Genomic DNA, 14,205 nt, shown 5'->3' with positions numbered 1-14,205 from the left:
CATGTGGTGAAGACGTGGAACTGCAGGTGTCCAGGTAGAAGCACAGTGTGTGTTCCAATACCCATACCACGATACTATTTAGTACGCCAGGAAAGGATTTAGTAGGTCCCAATACATAGTCCGTCAAATGCAGTATGCTAAAAAATACCAGTATGTTTAATTGCATCCGGTCCCATTTTTGCAGTTTGCAAGCCAGCATGCTTTCCTGGCTATTCTGACCCACAATGCTCTGCTCAGCAGATATGTGAGCGAGAGGGTCAGAGGTGCAATGTCAAGAGGAAGTAGTAGGTCCCAACTGAATGCATCCTGCATGCAACAGTACGCACTTTGTAAGGGCGGCTGCGGTACGAACTAAAAGTAAAAAGAATGACAATGTGACTTATTTGCTCAAAATGCTGTATGTGGACAAAAGTACGTGCACTGCTCACTTGGAGTTGTTTGTCGGGGTTTGGACGAGTCTCCTTCGTTCTAATGAAAGAGAATCTCAATGTATGTAAAGCATATCATTATATTTAATTGCAGCTACAAGCCTGCCAGAGTCAAAATACCACGAATATAAACGAGAGAAGCTACAAGAAGCAGCAGGTTAACGCACATGTAATGATGTTCAGCGATGCTTCATGGGCGTGAGGTTCAGGTGTAAACCAGGAGCTTTCACTCCTCTCCGTCCCACTATCTCACAGATAAAGCATCAGGACATCCTATCTTGTTTTGTCTGCAGCAGAGGCTTCTGGGTAAATATTTAAGGCTCATCCAAACAGCGATGCACCTCCAAGCATGCAGGTTTGCTCAAAGGTTTACACAGATGTCCGCTCTCACTGCAAAGTGTCTGAAAGGGAAACGGGGTTCGTTTACGATCTGGTTTTCCTTGTGATTTGTTTGCGATCCCTCGAGAGCAGAGAGCAGGAGGTGGTTGTAGATGGACATGGGTTGAGAGTTACAGCTGGACGTAGTTACAGGTCCTCGGGTCATGACCGCTGGACTGAAACCCCCCCCCCCCAAAAAAAGTTGCACGATTGTACCAAACAGACTTGTCACACCCCTGTGTTTTGGGCTGTTTTATTAACTGAATTCCAAAAGGAAGAACAACAATTTAGACCACACAGATTTGTCTGTTTGAGCAGTTTTCTGACCTGAATGCATCCCTAAATCCCCCAGGAGTGATCTTCCCTTTTCCTCCTTTCCTTTACCTTCATCTCCTCCCTCCTTCCCTCCCTCCCTCCTCTCAGTCTCTCCAGGTATTCAGTCGGGGTGAGCCACCGCTCCCCTCTCTCATTTTTTGTTGCCCTTGGCTAGGAAGCGCCGTGCCAAGTGGTGATGTATGTGGAGCGTTGCAGATGGGATGGTAAAGGGGCATGTTTGAACCTGTGTCAGGCTGTGTCAGGTCGGGTCGGGCCGGGCCGGGCCAGGGAGGGTTGTCATGTCTCCCAGAGGGAGGAATTCAACCCTCCCCATTGACAAGATCCACAATAGATCAGCAACGTTTGCACGCATGCTTTCAGGATCTGCAAACTTCAGCAATCGGGGGAATGTTTTCGAGCAACTATGAGCTTCAAGTTAATCTTCAGATACATTTTTCTGCATTTCTACATCTGCATCTCACTCCCACAGCACCGTCACAGTGGACGGTTTCAAGGAAAAGGATGAAATAAATCAATGCAGCACAACTATGGACTTTTTTTAATCATGCATCCTTCGTTATTGTCCAAACCTGGTGCCTACATTACCCACAATGCAACCCAGACAACCGACGGCTCAGTCAGAGATTTGTAGGATAGTTTATAGTGTGTGTGTGTTTACCACTCCCTCTTTAGTTCTGGAAAGTCTAAACTCTCCATAGAAAGTGTGTGTTTGTGGATGACACAAGAAGCAGAAAGAAATGCATGTGTGTGTGTGTGTGTGTGAGACAGTCGGGGGTCTTCCTCTTCGAAAGAGCCTGTTAGTCAAAACACACACGCTCCGATTTCTTTTAATTTTTTTTTTTTTAGTGGAAGTGAAAATATTTGGTTTGGTCGCCGCCCTCGTGGCGTCTGCACCTTGAAGCAGTCAAAGTCCAGCGGCGATGAAAAGGGATCAACGGTTTGAGGGGCGGCGGCTCGGAGCCCGGAGGGCCAGTCTCCAGAACGAGGATGAACACACACACACACACACACACACAGGTGAGCCATGAAACGATACCAGTGCACCAACGCAATCCAAGTTTTCAGCAGTAACGCATCAACTCTGATTTCATTTTTGAAGCTTAAAGCCAACAGAAAAGACAAAGTGAAAAGTCAGAAGAAGAAAGTGTTGAGCAGCAGTTGCAGCACAAAGTAGGAAAAAGTGCACGGCAGCATCTAGTATCTAGCAGTATCTAGAGCAGGAAACTGCTCTAGATATGAGAAGCTGATGGATTTTAAATGAATGGAGCTGCATGGATCAGAAGCAGGTTTAGAAAGTGTATAAACTGGATTATATATTCTGATATGAGACTCATTAATGTCCTGTGCGTGTAAATATACAGTCAGAAATATTACGGACTGATCCTTTAAGCAGAATATTGGAAATATGACAGAAAAATTACAAATATTCCCGCCGTGAATCTCACACACTGATACTAATCACACTGATACTAATAACAGATCAGAAATACAGTAGAACCAACTAGATTGTATGAGAAAACATTTCCATTCTGTGTGTGTGTGTGTGTGTAGGTGTGGGTGTGTGTTTGTGTGGGTGTGTGTGTGTGTGTGTGTGTGTTATTCAGGGCAGGGCAGTGTAGGTGTCTAATCATCAGTCTTTGATGAGCGGGGGAATTCCAGTCTCGCCGCTCTAATCCCCGGGTACATGCCTTCCGCTCCCCCTCCTCCCCCCTTCTCCCCTCCTCCCCCCTTCTCCCCTCCTCCCCCCCTCCCTCACCTGGCTCACCCCTCCATCACTCTTAACACGCCTACTGTATCGTATATATATATGTATATGTAGCGCCGTGCGTCCCTACTGTATCGATCCTGAATGATTCATCGTTAAATCTACAAGTAAAGGGTCTGCGTACTTCTTAAGGCCATAAAATCAACCACGTGGACATAAAGTCCGGCTACTTTTTGCTCATCAACCGCCTCCCCTTGACCTCAGATTGTGCACGTTGGGCCTCCAGCCCTCAGAGCGAGAGCTTCACCTGTGTGGGCACGACTCCGACTGTTACCACCTGTCCTACACGGAGCCAAACCAGAGTTTACCTCTCCTCAGGGCCCGATCGCTGGGGCTGGCGTGATGGGATAAAAGAAAGAAAGTGGGACAGCGGTTAGGGGAGAGTGTTGGGGAAATGATAGAGAGAGCTAAAAGACAGAGAGACAGAGGGAGTGGAGCAAATATCTGCAGCTCACTGACCTCTCTAAGTGGATTACATGCCCCGTCAGTGCCTGGGGGGTAAATGAGAGGGTAGAGAGAGGGAGCAGCATGGAGAGGGGGAGAGAGAGATGCTTTTAACACTGTATTTAGGCAGCTTTTTCAGTTCATTTCACCCCAAAGGGAAACTGATCAAACAGAACACAGAGCAACACCTCAGCCGCGTGGGAACGAAACTAAACGCACCGTGAGATCACGCAAACATGCCACAAACTACCTTCACTGTCCTTACAGTAGACTCATGAGGTCATAAAGTAGATGAACGATGTAATAACATGCAGGAAGTATTCAGATCTTTTACTCATGCAAGTAGTAACACCATGGTGGGGAAAGAGGTTTTCTGTAATCACTGCAGCATGAAAGCACAGTGGAATTAGCAAGCTAACTAGCGGCTGGCTGGCTTCTTAGCTAGCTTTAATCCACCATGCTTTCACGCTGCACCGGTCACAGAAAATGATCTGAACAAAGTCGTCACTTATCCGGCGACGGCAATGTTCTTTCCTACGCTGTGACAAGAGCGTTTAGCTGATCATTTGTTCTCATTTAGGCGGGTTAGTTAGCTAGCGTGCTAATTCCACCATGCTTTCATGCGACACTGGTTACAAAAAACTTTCTTCAGCTGTTGTAAAAAATACGATGGACGATGGATGAAGAGAGAGAGAGAGAGAGAGAGAGAGAGAGAGAGAGAGAGAGAGAGAGAGAGAGAGAGAGAGAGGGGGATGGAGGTGAAGAGAGTGCGAGCTGCAAGCCTGGGCGTGGGAGAGCAGACTGCATTGAGCTGTAGCAGACCAGACACTAATCTGGAGATTCAGGGCTTGTAAAAACACCTACACACACACACACACACACACGGCCGGCTACCCATGTTCAAATGTATTCAGGCAAGTATGCGTGTGCGTGTGTGTGTGTGTGTGAGTTGGAAACCTCTCTACCCTCCAGTCCAGATAACGGTTCGCATTTTGTGTTGTCACCTACATGTGACATTCTGTGCATCTTTTAATCTCCCCCCCCCCAAAAAAAACTCCTTTATGGTGTAGAAGGCCACGGTGGGAATCAAACCCTCAACCCAAGGCCTTGCTTTAGCCTCCGAGTGTTGCAGGAAGACGCCACTGCATACACACAGATCTGCACGATAGAAAAAAGCTTTTCTTTGTCTCATACGATTAAAATAAAACAATAAAGAAAATAGCTGTCCACTTACACCCTACACACAACATGTCTGTGGAGACTGATGCCACTCATTCTGGTAGTAAACTGACGGAGACGTTTGGACGGAGAGCATAACAAGAGGACGAGCTGATTGTTCAGCAGCTGGCTCGACTTCACATGAGACGTTGGTTGTTTTAAACTCGCTGCCTATGAGGTAACGCTGTTTTGGGAGTCAGGATGTTGTCACAAAACAAATAACCTCCCTCCAGTGATCTCACTGTGGGAATCACTGAGCTGAGACGGCCGGTATGAGCCTCCGATGTTCAGTCCGACACAAACATTTTATATATATATATATATATATATATATGTAACATTATATATATATATTTAAATAAGACGTTTGAAGACGGAACCTCAAGGACATTTCTTATACTTTTCTGCCGAATGTATGCTGAGCCTCAAAGCTGAACTGTAGATATTATGTTAAAAGAAGAAACTCTGCAAAATGTGCTGCAGCAGGACAGCTAATACAACCTCCCGTTGCTCCTCATCAAAGCCATGAACACAAACATGGACACAGAAGAATGCTGACTCGACTAACCCGTGTGTCTTTCTCACAACCCGACTGCCTGGCATGCGTGCAATCGATGCCCGTCTGGCATTCGCTGTGTCAACAGGCATGGGATCAACAGCTTGCCACTCCCGCTCCCATCCCTCCCTTCTCTTTCCTCTCACCCTCTTCTCCACAACAAAAAAGCATTTCCTGCTGAGAAAACTGAAGATTTTCTGACATTTGTTTTATTTGAGATAAAGGATATTTATTTGAGGTTAGCGTGTCGTCTCGGTCCTCGCTGACCTCGCATCTCATCATTAAACAACCTTTCTCCTCCTCTGTGGGAAGAAACACTGGAGCATGCAGCGTAACGATGGAGCGCACTCTAGTGGATTCCAGCATGAAAATACCCACTTTCACTTATAGATGTGCGTAATATTATTATATTATATGAAGAGAATTCACCAACAAGTGAAGACACGCAAACAAAGAGCACAGCGTCAGTGTTCTCAGGATGCTGCAGGACATTTTTATGATTATTTGTCTCTGGTATTGTCAGTGTTTTTGTCGCCTTTTATTTATTGTTTTAAATTATAAAAACGAGAATATAAGTGAAATAAATATCTATTTTTCTTGTCGTTCAACAGGCCTGCCATGGCTGCGTGGGATCTAAATGTGACTGCAGCGGAGTAAAAGGAACCAAGGTCGGCAAAAAGACGCACAATGTAAAAAATGTATAGTTTTGTTTGTTGATGTTTGTTAACTGTATCTGCGTCGCTGTCTGCAGGGTGAGCGGGGTTTCCCAGGGCTCACCGGACAGCCAGGAGTCCCAGGGTTCCCCGGACCTGAGGGGCCGATCGGCGGCAGAGGAGAGAAGGTGGGTTTTTAGGGTCAATTTAGGTTTTTAATTGGAACACGTGAGGGAAGAGTCGGAAGGTTGAGAAGAGAAGTCTCACTTCCAGTCTGGCATTTCTAGCGTAAGTTAACGAAATTCTGAACAAGTAAACAAAACTGAGAATCTGATGGAAGTGTTTTGGTGCAAACTTTCAGTGCAGATGAGTTTTATATCCTCGTTAAAATGGACACAAATCAGTGAAGATATTATTCATCTAATCCTGTGTATTGTCTGTTTTTCGTCTCAGGGTAGTGATGGAACTTCAGGACAATATGGTCCAAAAGGAATCAGAGTAAGTACATTATCATCATTATTTGTTTGCTGTCTCTTCTCTTGCAGCAACAGTTTACACTTCACTTCAGAGACAAAGCCTAAAAAAGTGTAAAAAAGGAAGTTTGATATCAGTTTGGTTGATTCGCGATGAGAATAAAGTTGTAATAAGTTCTGCTGACCAGCAGATGTCCACATTCCACCTCATCGTTATCAGAGTCACTGAGCTCATGAAGAAACTAGAAGCTCTTTCTCTTCTGCAGCTTTTATATTTGACATTTTTATCTTTATTTTCTTTCTAACAGGGGCCGTCTGGATTGCCAGGATTCCCAGGAACACCAGGACTTCCTGTAAGTTTTCCCAAATCATCTAAAACTCAGAAGGTGGAACTAATATTATTTAGAAGTTTTGTTTAGCATTTTACGAGTAAGTTAAATTACTTGTGTAAGAAGTAAAACGAAGGTCAGTGAAACTATACTATGAGTAAACGTTGGATTATTTAAAAAAAAAGATGAATTACTGGTCTTGTTCCACGATACTATCACATTTACCCGGAGTTTATTGATTTTACCCTTCCAATTAGCCTGTGAATCACTTATGCTAACCGCTAGCAGACACATATCTAAGCCTGTCATGTAAACTCAACCTCACAAATGTTTAAAATAGTTTAAACTGTATTTTGTAACCATAACAGTCCCTTATCTGCACTCTTAGATATCCATAATCATAGTCGGCATGCTAGCAATTAGCATAAGCGTTTTACGAGCTAATTTGAAAGGCTTTCATTCACGGTCATTGATTAACAAATTCCACAGAAGCTGCAGACGCAAGCAGACGCACATATGTGCAGCAAAAATAAGAGCTGCACAGTTTTTACACAACCTCTCGTCACGCTCACACAATGCTTCAGAGACATTGTCCTGACCTGTATGAAGGTGATGCTGGGAGTCCTCCTCAGTCCTCCTGGGTCCTCCTCAGTCCACCTCAGTCCTCCTCAGTCCTCCTTAGTCCACCTGGGTCCTCCTCAGTCCTCCTTAGTCCACCTTTGGAGGATCCACTATTAGCATGTTAGCATGTTAGCCATAGCATGCACCTGTTGGGTGTGTTTGATTTGGGTCACTTTGCGTGCCCAACCGGGTGGACCCTTAAACTAGTAATTCTTTCAGGAAGATGCAACCTTTGTTTTACCTATTCCGAGGTACAATAATGACAACCTAATGCATAGTTATTTATTATGTCCATCTATGTTTTATATATTATTTTGTGCCATTCGCACACGGTTTATCATGACTTAAAGACTACCAAAGTAAAAGTCAATTCACTGATTTTTTTTAAATTACTCCAACAAAGAACATGCACACGACTTTTTTTGTAATGGGTTACTTACACCCCTTTCTAAAATCCCACTGAAATCTTCCTTACACTAGTTTGCCAAAAAACAACAACGACCAGGTAGCACATGTTGTGTAACTTCCTGTTTACTTCCTGTTTCCTCAGGGTCTGCCCGGGCAGGACGGACCTTCAGGCCCGAGAGGAGTGGCAGGTTGCAATGGGACAAAGGTATCTGATGATGAAGGCATTTGGAACAAATGACAGTAAATTAAATACATCATGAAAAGTCAGGAGTTCTACAAAATTGCATTATTTACATTATGAGTGATTTATGCTGGATTTGTGTTATTCTCATACTGGAAAAGCCTCTGTAATGCCGTGAACGCATCCTTTTATGGGCTTCGACAAAATAGATCATATATATTACATATAGTCTATGGGCTGTGTGTTAAATGTGTTCCTCCTCTCTCAAGGGTGACGCAGGTTTCCCAGGAAATTCAGGAATTCCCGGACAGCAAGGGCGATCGGTGAGTTTGCAGCATTGAAGAGAAAGTTTGTTTGTTATCAGACTATTAAACGATTCATTTTCTTCTTTAACGTGTTCTCCCTTCTCTCCTTTCTAGGGTCCACCTGGTCTGCCAGGACAAAAGGTTACTCTCACCTTCATCATTTTTATTGCCACACAGAATCATAGTTCCTCGAGGTTTGGGATTTGGTTAAATGTTTAAATGACTCCCTACAGGGCGACCCAGGTGACGTGATCTCCACCAATCGCTTTGGAGAGAATGGAGCAGTGGGATTGCCCGGATTACCAGGACTTCCTGTGAGTTTTTTGGGTGTATTTTAACCTCTTAAAAACGGATACTGTTCAGCCAAACTTTGTCCAAAGTGGATATCCAAAAGTTTCCAAAGATACCAAATATGTCAGGCAAGATTGGGAGTCGATAACGGACATAAGAAACATCATGTAGCTTCAACGAAGAGCTGGGACAAGCTCACACAGAATAGCTGAGTCAAAAAAACTACTTTTAAGCCAAATAAGCGGGAAGACATGTCTGTTAAGGGGTTATTTATGTAGAGAGACACTTATTCATTACATTTGATGATTTATATGCTGAAATACTACAAAAATAGTATGTACTTTAGTATCTTGAGCCTTCAAATAAAGACTCATTTTTAAAGTATGTCTAAACAACAGTTTTTCTGTGTGTGTTCATGTCACAGGGAACCTCCGGACCCCACGGTTTGCAGGGTCCACTCGGTCCTCCAGGACCCAGAGGCTACGAGGTAAAGACGGCTGCTGCAAAAACACCACATCAACCTCTTCATCTTTGTATTTCACATGCAGTGTAATGACCAGTTGAACATTTAAGGTTTGTGGAAGTAAACAGCAGTCCAACAGCATTGTTTTCTGGGCTTGTTTTCCAGGGTCGTCCAGGTCCTCCAGGTAATCCCGGACCAAAGGTGAGTTCAAAGCTCATTGTTAATTAGTGTGTTATATCAACATGGCGGTTAACATTACATTTAATTGTGACACCACATCACACAATTCAAATCTTGTTCACCAGCAATAAATGAAGGCAACGAGTCATTCATTCACTAATTCGGCCTTTATTTTAACTTGGAAATACGTGGAGGTAGAGACCTCATTTATGGAATATCAGAGTAAAAACACAATAAACAAACAATCATAGGCACCAAGAAACACAAATAAGAAACATAACAATACATCATAAGAATTCAAGGCAAATTTATCAACTAGAAGAACAACTGGAAGTGATTTAGGATTAAATAAAAAATACAATTTCCCTTCAGGATGAAAGTGAGCTTTATATTGCTCTGGATGTTATTCCATCTCGCCGGTGCCCAATGAGGAAAAACTGGATTTAACAACCTCAGTAAAAAACAGCTGGCCACTGCAACGCAATCCGATCATTAGAGGCCCATGCATTTGCTCTAAATGAATCAGTTTTGTCATTTTCTCATCCTGTTGATATTGTGATACTGAGAGCTTGTTGTTTTCCTGCTTTCTCCAACAGGGAAACATGGGATTGAACTTCCAAGGGCCCAAAGGAGAGAAGGTATTCACCGCGTTACCGGAGTCAAAGTTACTCGGAAGCTTAAAATGTAACCCTTAATCTCATCTGGTGTGTTTGTGTGACCACAGGGTGAAATAGGTCTGTCAGGACCTCCTGGTCCTCCAGGGCAAGTTGGAGAACAGAAGAGACCACCTGAGACGGAGATTCAGAGAGGAGACAAGGTAATACAGATCAGCACTGAGAGTGCACGCAATAAATACACAAACGCAGGTGTAGCTTTGGCTCAGCTGCAGCAGAGCTCGTCTGGATCGGACAACAAAGAAAAGTTAAATAGCTGCAAAGTGACAAAATGTACTTCAAATAGGCTGACGAAAGCCCAAATTAACATAATTTATGTTAGAATATGTGAACAAATTTAACATGCAAATCATGCTTCTGTCAGCGTTCAGGCCAAAACAATAAATAAAGAAATATTCATACAAATGCATCAATGTTTTCATAGGTTTTCTTAGTTCTGTTTAAACTGCTGGATGCTGCAACTTTCACTTCAGCCACCAGAAGGTGGCGGATAATTCCTGCGCCCTCTTTCAGATTTTGTTCCACTTGGTTTTGCTGATATTTTCACTGTTGTGAGTGTTGGAGAATGCGTGAAGGCGTTAAATGAAACAGCACAGGAACTGTCCGTTATGATGCCGTTTTCTAGATCTGGTGCATTGACAACCAGTGCCTGTGTGTTAACGACCAGTGAACCGTCATTTCAGGGCTTTTTTTCAATGAATCAAACAGTTTGGTTGAAACTTTGAACTCTTTCTCTGCAGGGTGACCCAGGTTTTCCTGGACCCTCTGGTGAATCAGGATATCCAGGCCCCCCTGTAAGTATCTATTTCCACCTACAAGCATCATTAGTTATCCATCCCTTTAGGCAATAAGTGCTCCGCATTATGGAAATGTAGAAACGGAGGAAAACTTGATGCTGTTTTGTTTTTTTAGGGTCCCTCAGGTGGCCAGAAAGGAGACAAGGGAGAACTAGGTGAAGCAGGAAAACGAGTAAGTACAGATCACACACGAACAGATATACAACTGTACTTCTGTACGTAATATTTCCCTGTGACTGCTACAGGTCTAAACCTTAACCCTTTCCCACGCTACACTTAGTACTCAAGGCCTCAGTGTGCTTCAAAGTACTTGATGATAGAGGCACAGGACCGGTTGCCTCGACCTTAAACCCTGATCCCCATTGTTCTTCTATCTGCAGGGCAAACCAGGCAAAGATGGAGACCCCGGTTCTTCAGGCTTCCCCGTGAGTGCTGCCTCCAAACCGCACGATTCTATACACGTCTTTTGTCTTTCTTGTCTCTTATTCGCATGTCAAACTTTGTCACTGTCAGGGATCCAAAGGAGAGTCAGGCCTGCCAGGTCCTGCAGGCAGGGATGGAGAGAGAGTGAGTTTTCTACTACTTTTTAAACTGTGTTCATCAGGTGATGTCCTGGATTGTTTCGATAACTTCCCCCCGTCCATCTCTTTTTGTTTTCTAGGGACTAAAAGGTGATCGTGGATACCCAGGCCCACCAGGGGTGGTGTGTATTCTACATTTTTCTCATTTAACAAGTCAATCTGAACTCGAGATCTGCTCGTAGCTTTTTTTGTTCCTGGCACTATCAGCAGGTCGTCATTAGCAGATCATTTGCAGAGTTGCCTTTGAGATGTTGCATGACTTAGGAAGCTGTATGAAGAGTGCTTTACACGTACTTTTGAGCAAGGCAGTTGAAATAGAAGACTGTGGCTGTAGAGGTAGCTCCATTAAATTAAATTTTTTTTAAAGAAATACAGAGAAAACCTTTTCGAATTGTGCAATTGGCTTCTTGGTGCACTACATCTTTCTGACCACTAGATGGGGACATATCTCTCTGTCCAGATTGTGTGTTATATTATCTATTAATAAAGAAAAAAGTTCTTGGTAAATAAAATGAAAAACAATACCAGCATCAGGTGTGTATTGCGTCCAATAATGAACCACATTTTACCTTGCAACTGAAAATTGAGCCCAAAGAAAAGTGGAAAACTGACCACTAGGTGGTGACATGACCCTCTTTCTTACCTTCATTTAATTAGAATGTTTTCTTATGTATTAAAATATTGATTTTGCATTGTAATACTCTTTATACCAACTTCATTTAAAAAAAATGAAATGACTGTTAGTGAGTGTGTTGCGTTTCTTCTGAATATGTTTTATGTCTCATCGTCCCACCAGGTGCGCGGCGGCTCTTCGTCGGGAGGACTGACCGGCCCTAAAGGTGACGGCGGCTACCCCGGATCACCTGGAATCAAAGGAGACAGAGGACCGTCAGGTAAAACACGCTCAAAATGCTAAAGAGCAGACGCAAGAAGAAGCGACTAACAGCAAAAAGGATGTCAAATGAGAAACCGTTGTCCAATTATATGAAATAAAATTAAAAACAACTTCTTCATTAATTGGTGACCATGCCATTTTTTCTTGGAAGAGTAAAATGCTAGTTGGTTTAACCAGAGAGCTGTAAGCTTGTGTTGCTATTTGTGAAGTTAATGATATAAAGGAGCTATCTAATGCCATGCTAACGAGCTAGCTAATGGTAATGGTTAGTGATCCTGTGGCTCTGCCCACTGATCTTTCATTGAGTTAAACTCAATTATGTTAATACCACTAGAAAATAACCGGCAAATGAATGAATAATGAAAGTCAATGTGGGTTGTAGCTCATAAATAAATAACTGTTTCATTTGGTCTCGGTCCTGTCCTCTTCAGGTTTATCAGGACCTCCAGGTGCACCAGGACTTCCAGCTACCGGTGGTGGTGGTCATACCGGATCTCCAGGCTTCCCAGGAGAGAGAGGGCAGAAGGGAGACTTCGGCTCCCCGGGGCTGTCTTTGCCAGGTCAGCCGGGACGTCCGGGCTCTCCTGGTTCCCAGGGCCAACCGGGGCTCCCCGGACCTCCAGGCTTTTCCACGGGAAGACAAAACTGCGTCTCTGGAGAGCCCGGGCGTCCCGGCCTGCAGGGAGAGAGAGGCTTCTCAGGAGGGTCTGGCCAGAAAGGTCAGCCAATATAGAGATGCTGGTATTCATCCGCAAAAAATAAATCTGTGCAAGAAATGAAACAGAAAAGTAAACAGAACTTATGTTAACACGATTTTCGTCAGGTCTTATACCTAAAATGTCACAAGATAATGAAAGAAAAGATAAAGAAGTGGATTCAATCTTCACCCTTCGTGTCTCTTGTTCTTTCAGGTGAAAAGGGCGACACCTGTGTGAACTGCTTCGGCGATACCACCGGCATCCCCGGACCACCAGGACCTGCAGGACAGCCCGGATTCCCTGGTAAGGCCCCACAACACATTCCCATCTGACAGAGCTTCATGCAGAATTCTTTGGAAGGTAGTACCAAGTTTCTTCTTCCCTGTCCACCATCAGGATCTCCTGGCTCCAATGGTATCAAAGGAGACCGAGGATATCCAGGAACACCTGGTGCCATTGGACCCCCTGTTAGTACTTTTTACTTTTCCTACAGCGGCAAATACCATCTTAGAACTGTGACATCGACTTGTTCACTGGGGAATGAATGCTTAAAATATCCTTTGAGCTCTAAATGAAGGTCTTAATGTCTTTTGTTACTGTCTCACATTAGTGACTGGTATCATATAAAGCTTATATTACTTTCATGACGTCAGTTCTCTTACGTGCCTGGTCACGAGTCAGAGTTTGATTAAACTCTTATGACATATAAACAAAAACATTTTCTTCTTTGGCCTCTTTCTTTTTACTTTCCAGGGTTCCTCCGGTCCTCAAGGTTCTGCAGGATTCCCTGGAGCAAAGGGAGACCCAGGCGATGCCATCTCAGTCAGCGGCGTGAGGGGAGAGAAGGGCGACAGCGGTTTCCCCGGAACACCCGGTCTGCCCGGTCTGGACGGTCGACCCGGTCACGACGGTCAGCCAGGACATCCCGGAGCCAAAGGAACACCCGTAGGTGGCTTTCACTGCATCGTTCAGATTGACGGGTCCATCCGCGGTCCGTTTCATAATTCGTATGTGTCCGACAGGGCTCTCTGCTGGTGAAAGGAGAACGAGGAACCCCCGGTGAGCCAGGCTCCTCAGGTATACCGGGAGACAGGGGTCCTCCAGGAGGCCCTGGTTTTGGACCTCCGGGATCCTCAGGAGAGAAAGGCGTCCAGGGCGTCTCAGGAAGACCCGGAGGTCCCGGTGGACCCGGTAAGAAGACAATTTCACAATTATTTAGTGACGATCGAAATAAAAAACTTCTGGGTTCACATCCAATGCAACATCCTGGTGCCCAGATCTGAGTATTTCTCCTCCATCTTTTATTTCTTTTTCATTAGAATTTTGTGTTTGTATGCTCATCACCACAATAGATGACGAAAACAAAGTAAAAGGACAACATTTCTTTTTGCCATGCAGGTGGGAAAGGAGAACCGGGCCTGGCGGTGGCTGAGAAAGGCTTACCAGGAACCCGAGGACTGGACGGCTCGCCGGGACTGCCCGGCTCACCAGGTACGCAGTTGTTATTCTGTGAGTTGTGTCTTCGTGCATC

At 44.3% G+C, this 14,205-nt stretch overlaps 1 protein-coding gene across 2 annotated transcripts in view; it reads left to right on the top strand.

Moving 5' to 3' along the window:
* The window catches only part of col4a5 (collagen, type IV, alpha 5 (Alport syndrome)), a 36,177-nt gene that overhangs the window by 9,868 nt on the left and 12,104 nt on the right, over positions 1-14,205 (top strand). The window contains exons 2-26 of one of the 2 annotated variants that reach the window (XM_079295078.1): positions 5,737-5,793; positions 5,877-5,966; positions 6,232-6,276; positions 6,560-6,604; positions 7,752-7,814; positions 8,060-8,113; positions 8,210-8,236; positions 8,329-8,409; positions 8,811-8,873; positions 9,015-9,050; positions 9,626-9,667; positions 9,754-9,846; positions 10,444-10,497; positions 10,616-10,672; positions 10,881-10,925; positions 11,014-11,067; positions 11,162-11,203; positions 11,878-11,974; positions 12,408-12,524; positions 12,645-12,695; positions 12,888-12,977; positions 13,071-13,141; positions 13,428-13,619; positions 13,697-13,865; positions 14,073-14,165. In XM_079295078.1, coding sequence (XP_079151204.1) covers positions 5,737-5,793; positions 5,877-5,966; positions 6,232-6,276; positions 6,560-6,604; positions 7,752-7,814; positions 8,060-8,113; positions 8,210-8,236; positions 8,329-8,409; positions 8,811-8,873; positions 9,015-9,050; positions 9,626-9,667; positions 9,754-9,846; positions 10,444-10,497; positions 10,616-10,672; positions 10,881-10,925; positions 11,014-11,067; positions 11,162-11,203; positions 11,878-11,974; positions 12,408-12,524; positions 12,645-12,695; positions 12,888-12,977; positions 13,071-13,141; positions 13,428-13,619; positions 13,697-13,865; positions 14,073-14,165 — 1,828 coding nt within the window. Of the gene's footprint in view, positions 1-5,736; positions 5,794-5,876; positions 5,967-6,231; positions 6,277-6,559; positions 6,605-7,751; positions 7,815-8,059; positions 8,114-8,209; positions 8,237-8,328; positions 8,410-8,810; positions 8,874-9,014; positions 9,051-9,625; positions 9,668-9,753; positions 9,847-10,443; positions 10,498-10,615; positions 10,673-10,880; positions 10,926-11,013; positions 11,068-11,161; positions 11,204-11,877; positions 11,975-12,407; positions 12,696-12,887; positions 12,978-13,070; positions 13,142-13,427; positions 13,620-13,696; positions 13,866-14,072; positions 14,166-14,205 lie in introns of both variants that reach the window. The other variant, XM_079295077.1, reaches the window with a different exon arrangement.

Source organism: Melanostigma gelatinosum, assembly GCF_949748355.1.
Source record: "Melanostigma gelatinosum genome assembly, chromosome: 23".
In the NCBI taxonomy this organism is placed as follows: domain Eukaryota; kingdom Metazoa; phylum Chordata; class Actinopteri; order Perciformes; family Zoarcidae; genus Melanostigma; species Melanostigma gelatinosum.
Note: the sequence above shows the minus strand (reverse complement) of the source record. Positions and strands in the feature narration are given on the sequence as shown.